Here is a 20,819-nt window from a genome sequence, read left to right as displayed (position 1 = left end):
AGAGGGGAAGCCGTGCTCCTGGTTCCCGAGAAAGGGGCCCCCTTCCCCTTTTAGTGTGTGGTGTGTGGCGTGTGGCCAGAGCTGACAGCAGGCAAGCCCTGATCCCCAGATCCAGCCACTTCATGGAACTTACATTGTAAGGTGGAAGAGAGACAAAGAGTAAGTATGAGAAGTAAGTAAATTAGATAGTGTGAGGTGCTAGCCCTCATCCAGCTGGACACGGGGAATGACTGAATGTGGCTGGATGTAAATGATACATCAGTAAAGCTGGGGAAGTTAGTGTTCAAAGATGGTATTGCTATGAGGAGAAGTAGAGGAAGGAAAATCAGATCAGTGGGTGGTGCTGGTTGAGAGTAAGCCTCAGGAGATGCTGAAGGAATGAGCCGCGGGGATACCTGGAGAAGGGCGTCGGATGGGGGAAACAGCCCGTGCGGGGGCCCTAAGGCAGGCGTATGTCTGGCATGTTTAAAGAACATGTTTGAGGAGGCGGGTGTGGCTGAAACAAGCGAAGAGGACAGTGGCAGGAGAGGAGCTTGGAGGGGGCAGTGCAGGACCAGATCACGTAGGGGCTGCAGGGAACGTGAGGAGCTTGGCTTCTCCTCTGAGAGAAACGGGGAGCCTGTGCAAGGGTTTTGAGCAGAGAAATGACACAATCAGATTTATATTTTAAAAGGATCATCTGGCTGCTGTGTTGAAAATAGTCCCAAAGCACCAGGAATGTTGGATGCTGGGAGACCAGTTAAGAGGCTCTTCCCATAATCTAGGGCGAAATGATTGATCCTGGCGGGGACAGAGGTGGTAACGGTGGTAGTGGGCAAGTGGTCAAACTCTGGATTTACTTCCATCTGAGCCAATGGGATTTCCTTACAGATTAAATGTGAGGTGTGGCAGAAAGAGAAGTGTCAAGGTTTGGGGCCACAATGTCCGGAAGGATGGAGTTGCCGTCTCCTGTGATAGAGAGGCCGTGGGCAGTGGGGGTGGTGCAGGAGCTCAGGTGGGGCCTTGAGGTGGAGAGAGCGCTATCAGACCTCCGCCTGAGATGCTAAGGTGTTGGCTGCTGAAGTCCTGAGTGCAGGAGACGGGCTGAGCTGCAGGTAGGCGTTTGGGAGTATCCAATGATAGTTGAATGAGTGATGGTATTTAAGCCTGGAAACTAGGCGAATCATTAAGGGAATGAATGGAGATGGAGAAGACCAAGGTTCTGGGGCACCCCAACAGTTCAACGCTGGGAGAAGTGGTTGGCAGAGGATGTCAAGAAGGAGCAGCCAATGAGGTAGGAAGAAAATCAAGAGACTGTGGGAAGCTGGGAGTGTGACAAAAAGGAGGATCAGCTTTCAGATGCTGTTGATGGTTCAGGGACCTGAGGACTGGAAATTGTTCCTGTTCTTTCTACCTAAAATGCAACCTGTCTTCCCCTAGTTGATTCTTATCCATCCTTCCAACCTCTGCCCACTTGCCACTTCCTCCTAGAAGCCACTCTGACCCCAAGACTTATTGTTAAAGGCCCATCAAATGCCTTATGCTTTCCCCTCAAAGCCCTGGTCACTTCATATAAGTACATATTTGCTTGTTTGGTTATTTGATAAATGTCAGTCACCCCTGCCAGGGGCTATGGCTGTTTTTGCTCACTCTGTGCTCAGCGCCCTGCACAGACCTGGGAAAAGGTATAAATATTCGTTGGAGGGAGAGCAGGGCGTGGGGCAGTCAACTGTGGTCACACCTACACTGCATCCACTGCCCTCCCTGAGCTGTCCCTCTTGGGGCCATCTTTTTAATTCCCTCCCCGCAACACACCCATATATATGCACACATGTATACCCTGTTGGGAGTCACGACCCCTAACTCGATGCAAAAACACAAGGGGGGGCCTTGGGGTAATTTCCCATTGGATTCCTAGTGTGTATACCACGAACCTCAGTTTTCTCATCTGCCTAATGGGGGCAATCAAGACTGTCCTGCTGATGGCTCAGCTATTGGTGTGTGTGTGTGTGTGTGTGTGTGTGTGTGTGTGTGGTATTCATTTGGGGTTCAATATGTGAAGTGTTGGAAACTGTAGATAACTGTCCCCAGTGTCCCCAATAATGGGAAGACTAATCTCTTCCTCCCAGGCTACCTGGATGGATGTGAAAGAGATTTATAAATGAAAGCCGTGGAGCATGGTGGTTTTAGAGTCAGGGACCTGGTTTCAAGTTCTGCCTATCCCTTTCAGGCTATGTGGATTTGGGGTTTTTTTTGGCTTTTTGGCTTTTTGGTTTTTTTGTTTTTTTTTGGTTTTTTTGTCTTAACCCCTCTGAACCTCAGTTTTCTTATCTGAAAAATGGACATAATGACATCTCCCTCAGAGAAGTTTTTAAAGATGAGTGAGATCACGCCTGTAATGGTCGTCATTATGACTTGATAACAGAGCGCGATGACGCTGAACAAAGCTAAAGACGCCTGTCACCGAGGTGGTTGTTGGGGGAATCAGAAAAGGTAAAGGCAAAGCGTGTGGTCCCTTTAGCCATGCACAGTGAGTGCTTAACTGAATCAGGCTCTGAAACTGGGGAGCCTGGCCCAGGAAAGGGAATGTGGTGGAAGCCAGAGAAAGCCTGGCCTGCAGGAGGGATGGCTCAGGGGTGGGTCCTGAGGTCCATCTGTAAATGTGGGCAGGCTGTCACAGGGAAGAGGAGGGGGTATGTTCTGGTGACCCCAGGGGGCAGACCTGGGATCTCTGGGAGAAAGGCAGGAAGATTGACCTGAACACGTGATAAATGCACATCTCTAGAGCTATCCAAAGACAGGTTGAGTGGCCTCGGGAAGTCTCCATCACCAGCGGTCACCAACAGAGACGTCTGCCTCAGGGTTCCTGCGAGGGGTTACTGCGTTGCCTGCATGGGAGGCCAAATATCCTATATGGGGTGCCGTCCTACTCGCTTCCTGATCTCGGAGTCTCAGTCACATATTTCGTATTCCAGTCTGTGGCACAAAGAAGTTTGGGGCACGTGAGGCACACATGCAACAGAATCCTTAGAAAAAAAGAAGAAAGGAAAACATTGAAGTAGTATATAATAAAGAGAAGAAATAGTAATACCTCAACCCCAGGTCAAAAACTAGTTCAGAACGAGCACTAATTTTAACCGAGCTCCCTGGCAGTCAGAGCAAACGAGAAAATATGAAGGGTTCCATAACTGACCGTTTACTAACAGAAAAGTAGACCCCACAGAGACACACAGTTCGACCCAGTTCTAAGTCCCGAAATAGAGTGATTTCCTACGTGGAACACTGGTGTTTGTCTGAGCTGAAGATGCTAATGGGTGAGGGTATGCACTGTCTGGTCTCCTGGGGGGACTTCCAGGTCACAGGAGTGGGTGGGATGTTGGCTCCTGCTGAGATCGTCCGGGGCCCTGACCCCCGGCCTTCCTGGCCTGTGGGGCCGTAGGGGCACTCTGGGTTAGCACAGCCCCACTCCCCTAAGGCATGCAGGCCTCTGTACCTCCCTGGGGCTGACTAAGGTTGAAACCCGGCCAGAGCAGCCTGGTCTGGCTCTCGGGGCACAGCCAGCCTGACGTACACCGTGCGTAGCCAGCCCAGCTGTTCACGGGGGCCTACGGGAGGCCTGAAGGGCAGGGCTTCGAAACCGGCCAGCGCTGACAGCGCCACTGAGAACCTCTGAGAGCTTGGGCAAGATTTTTCATCTCTGTAAACCTCAGACTCTTCATCTGAAGAGTGATGATAACACCAGAACTTACCCCTGAGGCTGGCGTGAGGTTTAAATGTGCCAATGCGTGGAGAGCACGGGAGACGGGGCCTCCTCATGACTGGGAAGCTGCCATCATTAGCCTCCATCTTGTTACCAGAGTTAGACCGGAAAGCCCGGGAGCTCTGGCTCACATCCCACTCACTGTATGACCTTGAGTGTCCTTTCCCGCCAAGCCTCATCTGCTCCCAGCCCCACGGCAGGGACTCACGTGGATAACCATGTGGAAGTGGGCATGTTAAGTCACCATTACCCTGAGGGGTGTCCCTCATGGGCTGGAGGCCACAGTGCTGGGTCTTTGGACATAGCTCTGCCTTGGTCTGTGGCGCCTGGAAACAGGCTCTGAAGGCCATGCCATTGGCTCTCCTGAGGCTGTCATTTGCTTCTGGTCTGTTAGCAGGCAAGTGGTAACAGGAGCAGAAAAAATTAGGGAAAAAGACTTAAACACATTTCTCCATTTAGCTGTTGCTGCTGCGCCTTGCAACTACCACCCCCCAATAATTCAGGGGAAAAAATGCTGTGTTTAGATTTTTGTGGAGGAACGCCTTGGCCCAGCTCCTGGAATACCAGTGTGCAAGGGAACTGGCAGTCTGGAGGTTTCTCCCTATCCCAGGATTCTGCCTTGGATCTGGGGAAACCCTAGACACCTGGCCTTTTCCTCCGGGACCTCCAATAGCATCTTGCTTCCTGGGTGTGTTGTTATTGTGATGTCCCCGCTTTAAAAATGATGGGACTGAGTTTCCTAGACGTAACTTGCCTGCCGCAGTCATACAGCCAAGGGCAGAGCTGGGATTCAAACTCAGGTCTCCAAAGCCAAGTGCTGGACTCCTCCTTCTGCCATGTTGCTGGCTTCCCAGTCCCCAGTGTGGTCTCAGGATCAGACATTGAGCTGCTTGGCACCTGGGTCTCGTCTGACCTCATGGATCTCAAATGCCAAGATGGGGCTGGCGGCATCAGAGTCACCGAGGGCACAAGTTAAAGGGAAATTTCTGGTCCCACCCACAACTACTGAACCGTCTGGGCATGGGTCCAAGGACTCTGCATTTGTATCTCCACTGAGTCACTCTCCCCCGGCACGCTCCACCACCATCCCCCCATCACCCAGGCCTCTGCCCACTCCTGCCTCCCTCGTGCCCCACCGAGCGCCTCCAGGGAGGGCTTCTTACTCTCTGCTTTCCTGTCCACCCTCCTAAAGGGTCTGGGTTTGGCCACCACCAAGTAAGTTCTCCTTCATGCTAAATGCAGAGACTTCTCCTCTGACCCTGTCCCACTGGATCTGCTAGGGGCTGGCTCTCAGGAAACATTCCTCCCTTGTTCTCCAGAACCAGGGCTGGCCCTAGTTGGGCAGACTGGTCACTATGCTGCTCAGTCAAGCCCACGCAGGAGCAGGGACCCAGCCTCACTCATGCCACATGCGTGGCTCTCTGAAGGGCAGTGGTGCTGTTTCATGATGTGGGGGCAGGTCTGCCCAAGTCCCCCAGGTGTCTCCCAACTCAGTAGTCTCTGTCCCGTGACTGTAAGAGTCTTCACTTATCTACGTCTGAGATAAGTGACCCTAAGCACTTGGACCCTAGTCCAAGGTCACCAGCCAATCCAGGCCCCAAATTCAGGTTGATCTGACTTCAAGGTCCTGTCCTTTCTGCTACGGCCATTGCCTCCTTTTGACCTGGGGTCTGGCCAGCACCAGGGCCTGGACAGCAGAGAGGCCTGGGAGGGCGTTTCGAGCAAGGTCTCAGAGGCCATGTTGATGAAAGCTCCAGGCTGCAGCCCAGTACTAACACTGTCATCTCTGCTCTACCTTGAGAGCTCTGTGACCTTGGGCGGATCCTTTCCCTTGCTGTTTCTCCAATTCTCCATTCCTGCCACAAGGGGCAGCTTTTAGACCAGAAAGCTCTGAGGGCCTCCTCCATCCTGGAGTTCTAGGTTTCTACTGACCATGTTTTCACAAGTCCAAGGTACCATCGATCTAAGACATGACATGAGTTAAATTGCAGCATGTTGGTGATATGGTAAGATAGACTATTTTAAGGATGTGTACATCATTTCCAAAATGTGAAATAATGTGCATCCTGGCATGAAAGCAACATGGGAACCCCTGCCACCTCAAAAGTTGCCAGCCTAGCTGTTGGGGCAGCCCTTTCTGGATATGACCAAGGCCTAGGGTCATGAGTGAAGTCAATGAAGTGTCTCTCTGGAAGTCTGGAGGCCCGGGACTGCCTTTTCTGGTCTTGGTTCCCCCTACTGCGCAGGCTGGGTGCCAAGGCTGACAGGGTTGGTGTCGCAGCATGAGTGGATTCAGATCTGAACACAGCCCTGCCCCTTGTGGTCTTCCCTGGGCTGGCTCAGTGGCCTTTTCCCCATCCCTGCCCTTTCTCTCCTCTTTCTCTCAGTCACAGATAGTTCCAGAGAAAGGGGCACAACCCTAGACTAGTATGTGAGTGACCATCTCTGGTCATGGCCCTGGGCTGGGTCTCACCTCAGAGAACACACATCCGGAGTGCCGAGACTCTGACTCCCCTAGGAGATGGCTCGTACACACCCCCTTCCATATCATTCCATATGTGTCCTTATACACACAAACACATACACATCACACCCCATACGTGTCCTTGTACGCATACAAGCACACACACCACAGCTCATATGTGTCCTAATACACACACACATACACACACACACACACTTCTACCACCTGTATGAAGCACACACCTACACATAGTGACCATTTACACAAGCCTTTCGTGCATGCCTGGAGTTAGGTCACATAAACCGGTGACACATGTTCACCATGTGTATACCTATTCCACATTTACACAGCCTCTCCCCCTCACCCAGCATTCGCCCCCAAACACGGACTTACCCCAACAGGCACCCACTTGGCCATGTTATGTTCTTTGCGCAAACTCTCACACGCTCCTGCTCAAACCCTCCATGTAGCGCCATGGGGAGCTCCCCCCACCCTCCTTCTGCTCCCTGAGCTAGAGAAGGATTAGTGAAAAGGAACAGGGGCAGGGACCCGGGTGCCAGGACTGAGTGCTCAGGGCCCCCCATTTATTAATGAACCCAAAAAAAGGACTAGACCCCAAGGAGCCTCCTCCCCGGTCGCCCCCTTGTGGTCCTCAGCCAGCCCAGCACACCACAGGCCTGCCCAGTCCAAGGAAGTCCAGATGAGTGTAATTCAGTTTCCAAACTCAACTCGACTGACAATTTATTTAGGCCAATTGGCCATCCCGCCTGCTCTGCATCACTGACTCTGCATGGATTAACTCAAACGCTGTGTACCCCCGCTGGGCAGATCTAATTAGGCGAAAAAACTGACCTGAAGCCTCAGGGGGCTCGGGGCCTGGACAGCAGCCAGGGTTCCCATGATTAGCCCCAGTGCCTATAGCCTTGCCTGGTCTCAGAACCCTCGGAAGGGACCAAGTCCATCCCTCAGTGTGCCAGTGATAAAACTGAGGCCGAGAGAGGGGAAGTGACTTGCCAAGGTCACCCAGCAAGTGAACGTCGGGCCAGAGTGGCGGTCCCTGTGCCACGTTACAACCATCGTCTTGTTCCTGGAATGCCAAACTGCAAGAGCACAGATCCCCACGGCAAACCCCTGAACAATTCTGAAAGGCAAGCACAATTTTCTACAGATGACTGTGGCATAAATAATTTATAAATGGAAGTCATAGCACATATTGGTCATTTTAATAGATAGTAAATTGCTTTTCTGATTTATGGTTTCAGGGGTGGGGTTACAATAAAAATAACTTGGTGATTTATGAAACATCTTCTTAAGTCAACAGATCTTTAGTAGGTTTGTCTGACTTTGCAGCCAACAGCTTCACCACCCTGGTTACCATAGAAATGGGATGCCTCGTTCCGTTGCCATGGCTACCACTTTCTAGAACACAATTGGTGGGTCTCTCACAGTTTGTGATTTGGTTCTGGGGAAAAAAAAAAAAAAAGCCAGGACTGCCAGCTTGGGTTTATGCTGCATTATCAGGCGGTCTTGCCTGCATTGTCTTAAAATTTCACTGGGTGGCCTCTGAGGTGGCCAGGCTAGGTGACAACTGTCCCTGGGATGTCAGGCAAATCTTCCTTTGTGCTCCCATCAGACTAGTAGCCCAGGAGATCCTGGCCTTACTGCGGCCTGGATCCTGGCTGTGGGGGGCAAGGCTGCTGCTGGGGTGGGAAAGGAGACAAGGTCTGGCAGATGGCAGGAAATCAGGAAGCTGATAGATGAAGGGCAAGTCTAGGGACTGGAGATCCAGGAGCTGGCACCATCCGAGCAGGGCAAGCAGGCTGAGGGCACGGAAAGGCTGACGAGGCAGAGGCAAGGTGGGCTGGAGCTGTTGTCCTGTGGGAGAGACAGACACTGAGTCAGTCACACCTGGGGTGGGGGTGAGGTGGGCAGAGGAGGGGCCAGCTGAGTGGCAATGCCCGGGGTCTCTTCTATTCATAGCAAGAATGTGTGGTAATGGCTGCTGCATTATCCGTGTGCTCTGAGCGTGTGTGCCCAAGTGCTGTGGGGGGCCGCAGCCGTGTGCACCTTGCGGAAGAGTATGGCACCTGCGTGTTTATGTTCCGTGTGCGGTAATACGTTTCAGTACCATCCATCTATGTATGTGTGGTTGGGACCCTGGGCTGTAGTTTGTGTGGCCACACGGACAGCATATGTGTTTAGGTAAGGGGTGAGGTGTGTACTCTGGGTAATTGTATGTGTCCGTGGTCTCTGGGTGACTGGGGATTGGGAGGCAGGCAACTTACATGGGGTGCAGCCCCTGCCCTTGCCTACAGCCCCTACAGTCCTGGGGGTGTCAGCCCAGGATTGCTGTAGAGATGGCTCCTGATCTCACTCCTTGCCGAGGCTGCTCGGCCATCCCCTGAGGTAGCATCCCTGCCCCCGGGGCTGCTGTTTCCCCAGTAGCTAGCAAGGCCTGGGCAGCAAGGCCCAAGAACAATATAGACATGGCTGGGCCCCTGCCCAAGGAGTCAGGCACCCCAGTTCTCTCCCTCACAGCGGGTGGGTACCACTTTCCCTCAGGGAGTCTGAGTTGTAGGTGCCAAGCTCCAAGATGGTGGCATCCAGATACAATCAGGGCCAGCTACTAAGTGTCCAGGACTGTATTTTTAGCCCCAAGAGCTTTGGCAACTCTGGCGGTAGAAAGAGTTTAGGTTTTGGAGCAGGACAAACTTGGGTCCAAGCCTCAGCGTCATCACTAGCTCTGAAGCCTTGGTTTAGTCCCTGACCTCTCTGTCCCTGGGTTTCCTTCTTGGCACAGTGGGGTAAGGCCACCTGTCTCACTAGGTCAAGGAGAGGACAAAAGGTGCAGAATGGGTTCTTCGCTTTGGTAGCTACCTCCTCTCTCCTTCCTGTGCTCGGCTTCCCTGAGGAGGGACCAAAAGAAGCTGGGACTCAGCTGGGTGTGAGCTCTTGCTTTGGCGGTGTGCTGTGCCTGGCCTCCTGGTCTCTGGGCCTAGGAGAATGTGGCAGGCTGAGCGAACCAGGGGCACCTTCCTCCACAGCCCTCCTAAGGGCCCACTTGGACCTGGATGTTGCTGGGGGCTCTCCCTGTGACTAAGAACCAGGCCTACTAGCAGCAGAGGCCAAGAAAGCAGGTGCTCAGGAAGCCTAGACAGGGCAGCAGGCCTGGCTTCCACTTCCCCTGGTTCCTCCTGAGAAAGGAGGCCTAGCACCTGGCTCTAGGCTGGGCTGCTACTGCCACCCCACCCCCACCAACCCCCTGGGCACTGGGGCCCAGAGAGGAAGGAATCTAGACAGGATGCCCACTGGTTGCTGAGAACCAATAATTTATTCTACCCTAATTTTATAAGACTTGCCGTCTTTCAGGGCCTCAGTGCTCCCATCAGGACCTGTCTTGTGAGAGGGGCAGATAAGTTGAGAGCTCTATGGGCCTGTGGGGGCACCTGGGAATGAGAAGGCCCCTGGGAGTGAGAAGGCCCCTGGGACGTCAGTGCCGTGTCTGGGCTGTTTCCACGAGTCTCCCCAAGCACTAATGAGCCAGAGTCTTGCTGCCCCCCTGGGGGTGAATTTAGAGACTCTTTGAGAGGGATCCCTTCATTTGCTGCCTCCTTAGGGCCTCAGCTACCAAAAGGAGCCTCACCTGGAGAAAGTGTCCCAGGAGTAGGGCTACTTAGGGGGGTACTGAAGGATGAATGAGTTTTTCCAGAAGTGCAAAGACATGGAGTCAGGGGAGACATGGAGAGAGGGGTCAGAAATGTCAGAGAGTTTCATGTGGCAAGAATGTTGGGTACATGTAGGAAGAGAGCCCTGGGAAGTCAGTGGGGCCAGGCACAGAGAGTCTCCTGTGTTAGGTTGAGGAGTCAGGGTTTTTCTTTGTGGGCAGCATGGTCAGATGGCCTGGGCAGAGAGCTGGGATGCCAGCTCTGGTAGGTAGGTGGTAGGTGGCTGAGACTCTAAGTCTAAAGCCTACTAAAGCTTCGATGGTAGGGGTCCTGTTGAGAGAGAGTCATGTGTGAGCAGAGGGGACAGAGGAGGACAGATTGGGGGAGGTTTGGGGGAAGTGGATGGCTGATGGTGCAGTGGGGAGGGGAGGTGTCTCGGGCCTTCTGCCGTTGGCCAGGATCAGGAGCCCAGGGGTGCAGTGGGCCCTGCCTCTCAGCATTCCTCGGACACTCACAATGTGCATGTTCTCCTCTCTCACAAAATCCAGGGAGGGGCATGGCCTGCCCTTTGGGATCTGGTGAATGCCAAGCTCTAAGATGGGGCCCTCCAGAGGAGGTACTGGAGGCAAATACCCGGCATTTGGGAATGTGTTTTTAGCCCCAAGAGCTTTGGCAGCCCTGGTGATGGAAGGGGCTCTGGAGCTGGATCAACCTGGGTCAGAGGTGGTGGCCTTTTCCAGTTGCTTCCACTTTGCTTTCCTGGTCCACTTCTGTAGGGATCTTTAAAGAGCTGTTTCTGGAGTTGGAAGACCTGGCTTAAGTCTGTAGCTACCCTGCCCCACCTTGTCCAAACCCCACCTGCCTCATAGGGCTGAGGGAGCTTGACTTTGCAGTCCCCTGCATTGTATGTGTCTCTGTGGGTGCCCTTCACCCTCAGCTGGGCAGGGAGCTCCCTGAGGGTTGGGCTGAGGCTTTATTCCACTCTGCTGGGCATAACCCAGTGCCTGGTAAAGAGTGGAAGAAAGAAAGGATGGATGGATGGATGGATGGATGGATGGACAAACGGATGGAGGGAGGGAGGGATGGATGGGCAGACAGGTGGAAGGAAGGAGGAGACTAAGGAGGGAGGAGTGAGGAAGTAAAGGAAGAAGGAGGGAAGGAAAATAGAAGAGAAAAGGGAAGGGAAGAATGAATGCATGAGGGATGAGAAGGGGGAGGGAGAGAGGATGGAAGGAAGGATGAGGAGTGGAAGGGAGGGAGGGAGGGAAGAAGGAAAGAAGTAAGGATAGATGAGTGACAGAAAGGAGGGATCGATCAGTGGATGGGAGGAAGGACGCACTTGATAGTAGTCTGGGATAAAATGTTTGAAAATGGTCCAGTGCCCTAAAACCAACAGGACCATGAGCCTACTACAATGCATGGCTCGGGGAGACCTCTTCCTACTTGGGGGCCTCAGGCTTCCCATCTATAGCATGTAGTGCCTTGGACCAGATAATCTCTAAAGGCTGCTCTTACTTTAGCATTCTAAAATGCTGACGTTGTCCTTTTCCCTCTCCTCTCCCCTTTCTCCAACCCAGAATGTGACTTGAAAGGTCCATATAGGGGCGCCTGGGTGGCGCAGTCGGTTGAGCGTCCGGCTTCAGCCAGGTCACGATCTCGCGGTCCGGGAGTTCGAGCCCCGCGTCGGGCTCTGAGCTGATGGCTCGGAGCCTGGAGCCTGTTTCCGATGCTGTGTCTCCCTCTCTCTCTGCCCCTCCCCCGTTCATGCTCTGTCTCTCTCTGTCCCAAAAATAAATAAAAAACGTTGGAAAAAAAAAAAAAAGAAAGGTCCATATAGTTCTTGGTTTCGAGAAGCATGCCATGTTAGGTGCCAGGTTCCATGGCCATGGTCAACCCAGACAGGGCTGTTCTTGGACTTCCAGTGCTGCCCCCTGCCTACCGCCACAGGTGGGGAGGTGCGTCCGTGCAGACTACAGGGTCGCTAGAAGTAGCACGGCTGCCTCTTGTTGTGGATACAGAGTGGGGTCTTGGCACTCCTTGAAGTTATCTGTGAGGGCAGCTCTGGAGAACACAGGGGCCACCCCTTCCAGACTGTATAACCTGGGGCCATTTCCAGGAAGATGGCCTTGCTCTGGACATTGTCTTGCACAGGCTGGGAGAAGGCGGCACCCGGAGAGGAGGGGAGCTGTGGGCACAGGCAGGCAGGGATGACCGGCCGGGCTCCTGGAGGAGAACCCACTGACCAGTGTTCCTCTAGAGCTCTGGGAGGCCCGACTGAAGCCTGGAAGAAGAGGAATTCAGTCTGAGCAGGAGGGTTTGGAACTCAGACAGCTGCTCCATTCTCTTCCCTCAGGTACCCGTGTCTGCTGGCAGCTAGAGAAGCCCAGGGGCATGAGATGGGGCCGGCAAACCAAACCAAAGGAGCTCCTGAACCTTTCTCCAGGGGCTCAGGGCCGGAGCAGGTGGTTCTGGACAGGCTGGGTCACCCCAGCCATTTCCTTCTCACTGGTGGGGTCGGAGAGGAGGAGGCACCCACATCTGTTTGGAAAGCCCCAGCCCCCCAGCAGCTCCTTCCTCCCTCCCACCCGCTCCCCTACGCTAGTGCTGACAGGCAGCTGGAGAGGAGCAGACACTGGTTTATGGTGCCTTTAAGGACCCCAGTCCGATTCTCCTTCTGATGCCTGAACCTGCCACGCAGTATCGCCGACAAATGACCGTTTAGCCTCTCTTTCAATACCTCCAGGAAGGGGGATCTCACCTCCAAGTTGGTGGTGGGAGTTCCTAGGGGGGACAGGGAGGGAGTATAAAAGTCATCCGGCACCCTGGGGCTGATATATATCTTTTGCAGTTCTAGATGGGAAAGAACCTGAAAGAGACCGCATCAACGAGGTACAGATTCCTGAGAGAGCAAATGGACTGCAGTAGGAATGAGGAAAGATGGGCCATGTGGCCTTTGAGGGACCAGATTCCATCATAGCTACTCCCCGTCATTCCCCTGCCACCTTCGGCCTCCGCAGGCTATGTCACTTTTATTATTCAGGGTGGGCTAAGTGCTTTACTAAATCACTCCCAAGTCACAGCAGCTTAATACATTAGTAGTTTATTTCCCACTCAGGTATTTAGTGGCTATCTTTCTTTTCAGGGACCGAGGCTACATTCTTGTGGTGGCCCTACTGGCCCCTAGGCCCTCAGCATTTAACTGGCAGTTGGGGGAAGAAAGAGAGCCTGGAAGATTGAGTAGAATAGGTTCTGTGAGGCAGGCCTGTCATCAGTGCATGCCCCTTTTATGTGCTGTCCACTGGCCTGAGCTCAGTCACGTCACCCCACCTAACCCCCAAGGAAGCCTGGTAAATATAGTCTAGCTGTGCATCCAGGAGGAAAGGAAAGGCATTTGTGACAATAAAGCAACCTCTTCCACAACTTCTTACCTGCCCCCGAGCCTCCTTACCTGGTGCTCTGAGGAGGGAAAAGTGGCCCATCAGTTTGGCCCACGTTGGAGGGGGGCATTGTGCAGGCGTCTTCCCTTGGCCGGGCCTCTGACTAGACCCAATGAAAAGGTACCTCAGGTTTCTTTGCTCGGGATGGGAGGGCCTCCCTCTGACGCTGTGTTTCTCCTCCGCAGTATGTGGCCTTTGCCTCCCTCTTCTTCATCCTGGTCTCCATCACCACCTTCTGCCTGGAGACCCACGAGCGCTTCAATCCCATCGTGAACAAGACAGAGATCGAGACTGTTCGGAATGGCACGCAAGTGCGCTATTACCGGGAGGCGGAGACGGAGGCCTTCCTCACCTACATTGAGGGCGTCTGTGTTGTCTGGTTTACCTTCGAGTTCCTCATGCGTGTGGTCTTCTGCCCTAACAAGGTGGAGTTCATCAAGAACTCGCTCAACATCATTGACTTTGTGGCCATCCTCCCCTTCTACCTGGAGGTGGGCCTGAGTGGCCTGTCCTCTAAGGCTGCCAAGGATGTCCTGGGCTTCCTGCGTGTCGTCCGCTTTGTGCGTATCCTGCGCATCTTCAAGCTGACCCGCCACTTTGTGGGCCTGCGGGTTCTGGGCCACACTCTCCGCGCCAGCACCAATGAGTTCTTGCTGCTTATCATCTTCCTGGCCCTGGGTGTCCTGATCTTCGCCACCATGATCTACTATGCCGAGAGGATAGGGGCACAGCCCAATGACCCCAGCGCCAGTGAGCACACCCACTTTAAGAACATCCCCATTGGCTTCTGGTGGGCCGTGGTCACCATGACGACGCTGGGCTATGGAGACATGTACCCGCAGACGTGGTCCGGCATGTTGGTGGGAGCGTTGTGTGCGCTGGCGGGCGTGCTGACCATCGCCATGCCCGTGCCCGTCATCGTGAACAATTTTGGGATGTATTACTCCTTAGCCATGGCTAAGCAGAAACTACCAAAGAAAAAAAAGAAGCATATTCCACGGCCACCGCAGCTGGGATCTCCCAATTATTGTAAATCTGTCGTAAACTCTCCACACCACAGTACTCAGAGTGACACATGCCCGCTGGCCCAGGAAGAAATTTTAGAAATTAACAGAGCAGGTAGGAAACCTCTTAGAGGCATGTCGATCTGACCTTTCACCTCTGCCCCCCGTAGCGATGATTCCAGATTCAGTCAGACTGCTTCCTTAGTTCCGTGGGCAACCCCGGACCCCGCACTCAGTGTCGAGGTGTGGAGCCTGGGGGCCCAGGGAGATGCTGGGCAGCCAAATTCACAAGGCGAGAGCCTGCTGGAGGAACCTCACTGGTGGCCCTGGGTAAGGAGGTTGGCGCGCTGGTCTCGTGAGGTTCTGAAGAGACGACATGGCCCGCGAGGTTGCTGAGGACTCTCTTAGCAGGAGCCCAGGGGGCTGCTGCTTGGTGGGCAGGAGTCAAGCGTGAGTCTCTGACTCGGGCCACTGTCCCAGTGTCGGGGCAGGGCAGGGGTGGGTGAGTTTCGGAAATGCCAGACAGCTTCTGATTTGGTCTTTACTCAGCTCCCTTCAGGCTGTGCAGAAGGCACAGTTGGTGCATGGGATCTGGCAGGAGGGTCCCTGCAAAGGCAGTAGCCAGGAATCTCACCCCCAACAGAGCCTGTCTCCATAGCTGAGTAGAACTGCTCTGATTCCGGCTGCCTAGCTCCAGGTGCGTCCCAGGAGACGTCTGGAGCCCTCCGTAACAAGCTTACTTACCCCATAGCATGCCGAACCAACTCATCTTCTTCCACCACTCTAGAGTTTAGCATTTATCTTTAGGAACCTGTTGGAGCGACTCTAGCTTTCACGTTGTCTGTTTGGGTTGATGGTCGAGTGGGAGTTTCCGGTGGCCTTCTGATGGAAGCGACTGGTGAGCAAAGGACTAGAGGGGGCCACCACCCCGGGCAGCTTAGACGAAAGCACTACAGACCAGCAACAACCTCCCACCGAGGGTTCTCCCCGTTTCCGGCAGTGGGGACTGCAGCAGCAATACATGACATCCAGACCAGTGTACAACCACATTCCCGTGAATCCAGTGGGGGTCCAGGGGGGAGGGGGGCCATGAAACAATACTAGTCACCGTGGGATATATTCTCATATTCCATGGCTAGTGGTTCGTTATGGGACTATCTCAGTTTTATGAGAACCTGCACATAGCACATAAAGTTGATCACGGGGCTCTGGTCCGAAGATATAAAGCCCATAGTCTACCTCTACCCATGGAATACCATCGACTTATTCTGTGGACACAGGGATTTCAAGGAGATGAATGACCCAGAGAAGAATGACAACGCTGAGCTAAGAAGTGCCGGGGTGAGGGAGGCCGAGTGAGTTGATAAGTAGCATTTAGTCTATGGAGGAGGTCCCTGTGCCCAGGTCTGGCAGGCTAGCTCAGCCCTGGATGAGCAAGTTTCCCCCGGTTTGAGTGGCCTCGCCCAGTGGATGATTGATTCTTTCTTCCCTGCTGATGCACCCACCACCCCATCCTGCTCCCAACCTGGCTTCACCCCACACCTATGCTGCCTAGTGCAATACCCTCAAGGCCCACTTCTCTGCCCATGGGGGCTTTCCTGCCCCTTCATCTGGCCCCATACCCCTCCCCTTCCCGCTTCCTGGATTCCTGTAGGCACCCAAAAGGAATGTGGTTAGTGTCCTGGGCTGAGCCATGGGTTGGGCAAGGGTCTCAGAGGCTGGAACAGGGGCCCTGAGTGGGGCAAGGCATGGCTCCTGCTCACCAGGTGAGGCACAGGCCAGTGGAAATCTCCCACCCCACCTTTCTGCTCTGGATTAGGTGGACGTTTGACCTCAGGAGCCACTGTCATGGCAAGGAAGATTCCTGGGGCTCTGGGGAGGGTCTGGCCTGGCCTAGCCTCCACCTTCACTCTGGGCCCCATAGGAAGAGCTCAACCTGGGTGACACCACCATGGCGCTACTTGGCCCTTCTGTCACATCCTCTCCAACACTGGATCTGTCAGGATCAGTGCCCTAGGCTTGGGTGCCCAGGCCAGCCTACCAGGGACCCCCAGTCACTCCAGTCAGGCACAGACTCCTCTGTACTCCTAGAAAATGCCAGTATTCTCCATGTGCTGAGAGCCCACACACACACACACACACACACACACACACACACACCGAGTACAGACGTTTGTGTTCTGACATGTGCACCAGCTAATCCCAGAGACACAGCCCTCTTCCCGTGCTGCAGCAGACCTGTGAACCTTTTCACTCCTGGTGAATCCCCCGGGCCCCATAGTCATGGCAGCTCTGCTCCCGGGAGCCTCTTTGTTATGGCCCCAGATCTCAGGGACCCAGAGAGCGCTGGCTCAGGCAATCTCTGGCTGAGGAGGGATCTGGGGCCTTTCAAGCTTGCCCTCTGGAGCCCAGATGCCAGCACCCTCCTGCCTTTCTCTCCCCAGCCCCACACTCCGCCCTCCCTCCCTTCCCAAGTACTCACTTCCCTTGGAGGTGCTGTCCTGCTGTCCAGACCTATCCATCGTGGTTCCCAGACCCCTGTGAGCCTCACCCCCCCCACCCCCTGCCCCAGAACACTCCTCCTCCCTCCAAAAGCTGATGTGTGAGACCCTGATGATCTATCACCAAGGTCTGTGGTCCTCAAGGGGTGGCCTCCCCATCTCTGTATCACTGAGTCCCTTCCTGTTTGCCTCCTTCTCTGCTCGCACCGACACACCTAGATGGGTGTGGGGGTGTCTGTGAGTGAGTGGGGTGGCCAGAGGTGAGGGAGGCCAATGTGGGTGGAGAGCTGACCCTACAAGAATTGAGAGAGGTAAGATGCAGCCCCCAAGGCCTTTCCAGCCTCACTCCGCCCCCAAGGACACTCAAATGGCCTCCACAAAACCTGGGTTCTCCAATTCCACTTTTAGAATCTGGCTGAAGGCTAAATGCCCAGCTCTGGCACTTCCCCTACCCCTGACCCCCCAGGGCCAGACCCCCAGGACTCAAGCAAGGCCTCCCAGTCGTATCAACAGCACCCTCCCTCACCCCCACCTCTTGGTCTGTCCTGAAGCTTCAGGTCTGTGTGTCTGTGAGGGATGATCTGGTCTCCTCCTCTGTACCATGGCTAGCATGGCCTCAGTGTTTGGGCGGGGGGGGGGGGGGAAGGGGGGGTTCATCCTGTGGGGATCATAGTGCCTCATGGGGGGATGCTAGCAGGGCACCCCACATAGTCAGGGACTGCGTGGGGCTGATGGCCCAGGAGCAGCTGCTTGTCTCCCAGAAAGGGTCTCCCTCCCCCCGTCTGCAGCCAGGGTCCTGCTCTGGAGAGCTCGGAATGCTCCCCCTGTCCTGCCATGTTCATTCACGTGCGTGTCTTGTCCATCTCCGCTCCTGTGATACGGGTTGGTCCTCTGTGGTGCTGCGTCCGGGGCTGCGGGGTCCCACCATAGGTGAGCAGGGGGCTGACAGGGGGGAGGGTTGATGGCCAGACTCACTTTTTGCCCATGGGCATGTAGGGCAGCATGAAGTCCTGGAGCAAGCTCCTATCTGGGCTCCTCAGGAGCCACCACTGCAGCCTCTGGGACATCTGTGGAGGGGGATTCTCCTTTGAGCAGCTGAGTCCGGAGTGCCCCCAGCCCCGGCCCTCCAGTTTTTCCCCTGCTGGGCTGCAGTGGGTGCCGGGAGTGGTGGCAGCCCGGGGCGAGGAGGGGTGGGGGTGTGGGGAGGGTCACAGGGTCGGGCAGAGGTGACCAGGCAGGGTGTGGGCAGGGCCTCTCCGCATGGGCTCACCGAGTTTGCGCTCGTGTTAGAGGGCGAGGGGGGGCGGCTGCGGCCCGGAGGGGGGGTCCTTGTGGCCCCCAGGTGGGCCAAGGTGGAAGCAGTAGAGAAATGAACCCACTCTGAGGGCCAGGCATGGGTGTTCTTTTCTGTGTTGTTCACATTTTCTCTCTTTCTCTCTCTCTCCACTAATCATGTTTCTCTCTCTCCTCGTTTTGTTGCATGACTTGTGCCAGTTCTCGTGATTATACTCCGCTCGTGTCTCTCACAGACTGTCCCCAGTTAGCCTGGGACTTTTTCCCTGAGCCCCAGCTGGGCAGACCCCTCGGGGCTAAACCCAAGGAAATGCCCAGCAACCCCCACCCTGCCCCAGCCCGGCGTGCGCCCCCTGGCGCCCGCTGCTGGTGTGAACAGTAAGTACATCGGCTGGGCCCGGAGAGCAGGGCAGAAAAGCCGGCCCCGCTGGCTGAGGGCCCATACACCGGGTTCTCCTTGCTCCAAAGTTTAAAAAAAAATGACCCTCTTGCGGATGCTCATCTATCTCAGCCCATTTCAAAGCCTGGAAACCATCTCCGTGAGACGCTGCCCATGCTGTCATTTCATCATCGCAGACCGGCGGGTCTAGTGGGGGCCGAGGGGCCTGGGGCCAGGGGAGCAGGGCTCTGAGCCTTCTGGGGAGCAGGTGGGAACCGGGGCTCCTGGTGGCCATCTCATTCAAAGGACAGGATGGGGGCAGGAGGGTGAGCTGGCACCTCTGGTCTTTTTCAGGGGTTCTCCAGGTCTCGAGAGTTGGCCCCTCCTTGTGGCCTCCCTTCCAGACACCCCTCTGGAGTTGGGGTGGGAGAATGCTCCCAGTTTTCTGAGAGCACCCCAAACCACGGAGAAGGAAGCTGGCTCCTTCACAGAGCAAGACCTAAACACACCTTCCCCTTCAAGGTCATCATGGTTGAGAGAAGAAGCAGGCCCCAGGGATATCCTGGAGTCCCTCCAGGGAGAGAAAGGTGCCCAGCTCACACCCACCCGGGATGCCTGATGGCTGCCCCTGCCCCCTGCCCCTGCAGGGAAGACCAGCCCGACTTTGGGCCCCTTAAAGGCCAAGGGAGCTTGATTCTGCAGGGGCGCAGCACTGAGGGGCAGAGCCGGTGGGTGGGGGCTCAGCACTCCGAGCGAAAGGAGGGGTCTCAGGCTCTACCGCCCACCTTTGACCCGCCCCTGGGCAAGAACTACCCTCTGCAGAAATCTCCAGTGACAGACAGATGATGGCAAACAGAGAGACAGCAAGTCCTGGCTCCCCTCCCAGATGGCGATGCTGCCGGGTAGGATTTGCCGTTTTCCCCTTGAGGACAATTTGTGCAGGGTACCGTGGGCCCCAACTCCACATCCTCATCCACTCTCTCCTCCCTGAGATTTCCCCTCTTTCTCCCGCTGCCTTCCTCCCTCAGCCCCTCCCTCGGGAGGGAAGACAGGGGCCGGCCAGAATGGGGGGCAGGCCGGGGCTTGTCCGTGTGCACACGTGTGTGCCCACAGACACGCCCCAAGTGCTAGGCAGCTCCCAGACCCCAGAGAGGCCCCAGTCACGTGGTGTCAGAGTTACCTTGGTAACTGGCCTTTCTGGTTCAGAATAAATCGGGGAGCGAAGCCCCTGGGATTTGTCGAGAAACGCACTGTACGTGAAATGCTTTGCCATCTTGTACGACAGACCTTTTTTTTAAGTTCCAAAATTATGATGGGATTTTTTTTGGATTTGCTTTACGAATAAACCTGATTGGTCCATTTCTCTTTTGACTGACTGCCTCTTTGTAGTGACATGATGTGCACACGGGCCGTGATCCCACCCGCGGGCACGCTGAGTGTGTGCACACGGAGAAGGATCACTTGTGCGTGTAGTTACATGATGTGAACAGGGTCACGGAGGAGGGTCCCCTCTTTAGTCTTTCAGAGAAGTCTCCCCTCGTGCTCACACCCATGTTGGTGTCGTCTTCCCTTGAGGTTCTCTCACCCCAGATGAAGTCTTTGAGGAAGCCCACCGTGGGGACTGACTTGCCCTACCCTGGCCTGGAAGATTCTGCTCTGAGGTCAGAGAGCAAGGGGCAGGCTCAGTCCCCAAGAGTGATGGGCGGGACCCGAGGTCAGACAAGCTACCTCTGCCAGCTCCAGAGACTTCCACGGCTCTGCTTCTGGACTTGGGAGAGGGAGAGCTCCTGTTCTGGCCGTGCTTTGCCCCCCGAATGTTTCCTCAAACCTCTGCCCAGGTTCCTTCTCAGGCTCTCACAGAGGCCAAGACTCCCCTTTACCCACCCGAGTCCATCCGCCGCTGTTGTCTTTACACGTCCATTTGCTCTGCTTTGCCGGGATGCTGCCGTGAGGAGGCAGAGGAATGGGGACCCCTCCCAAATCATGGCCCGCTGTCACTGCCTCATGCATACATCCCTGTTGTGCCTGTGCAAGCTGACCAGGCCCGCTGGGGGCGGAACGAGATGGTGGATACCGGCGTGGTCTGTGTGGGGCTCAGAGCAGACTGAGTGACTAGCTTAAGTCTGTGTGGGGGGATGGAGCAGACTGAATGGTTGAATTGGACCTGTGTGAGGAAAGAGAGACTGTGTGGCCAGGCCTGGACGGTGTGGGGTGGGCTATATAGAGTACCAGGTTGAATCTGGAGGAGACTTGGGTGACCGTGAGTAGTCTGGATAGGGGACAGGGCATGCAGAGTGACCAAAGTGAGTCTGGGGACAGAGGAGACTGTGTGACCAG

At 55.1% G+C, this 20,819-nt stretch overlaps 1 protein-coding gene across 1 annotated transcript in view; it reads left to right on the top strand.

The window, feature by feature from the left end:
- Positions 1–20,819, top strand: part of KCNC1 (potassium voltage-gated channel subfamily C member 1) — a 44,144-nt gene that overhangs the window by 19,089 nt on the left and 4,236 nt on the right. Inside the window, exon 2 of the mRNA XM_040495691.1 lies at positions 13,491–14,424. Within this exon, the coding sequence (XP_040351625.1) occupies positions 13,491–14,424 (934 nt within the window). The remainder of the gene's footprint in view (positions 1–13,490; positions 14,425–20,819) is intronic.

This window comes from Herpailurus yagouaroundi, unplaced genomic scaffold, assembly GCF_014898765.1.
Source record: "Herpailurus yagouaroundi ecotype Mexico unplaced genomic scaffold, PumYag 187, whole genome shotgun sequence".
In the NCBI taxonomy this organism is placed as follows: Eukaryota; Metazoa; Chordata; class Mammalia; order Carnivora; family Felidae; genus Herpailurus; species Herpailurus yagouaroundi.
Note: the sequence above shows the minus strand (reverse complement) of the source record. Positions and strands in the feature narration are given on the sequence as shown.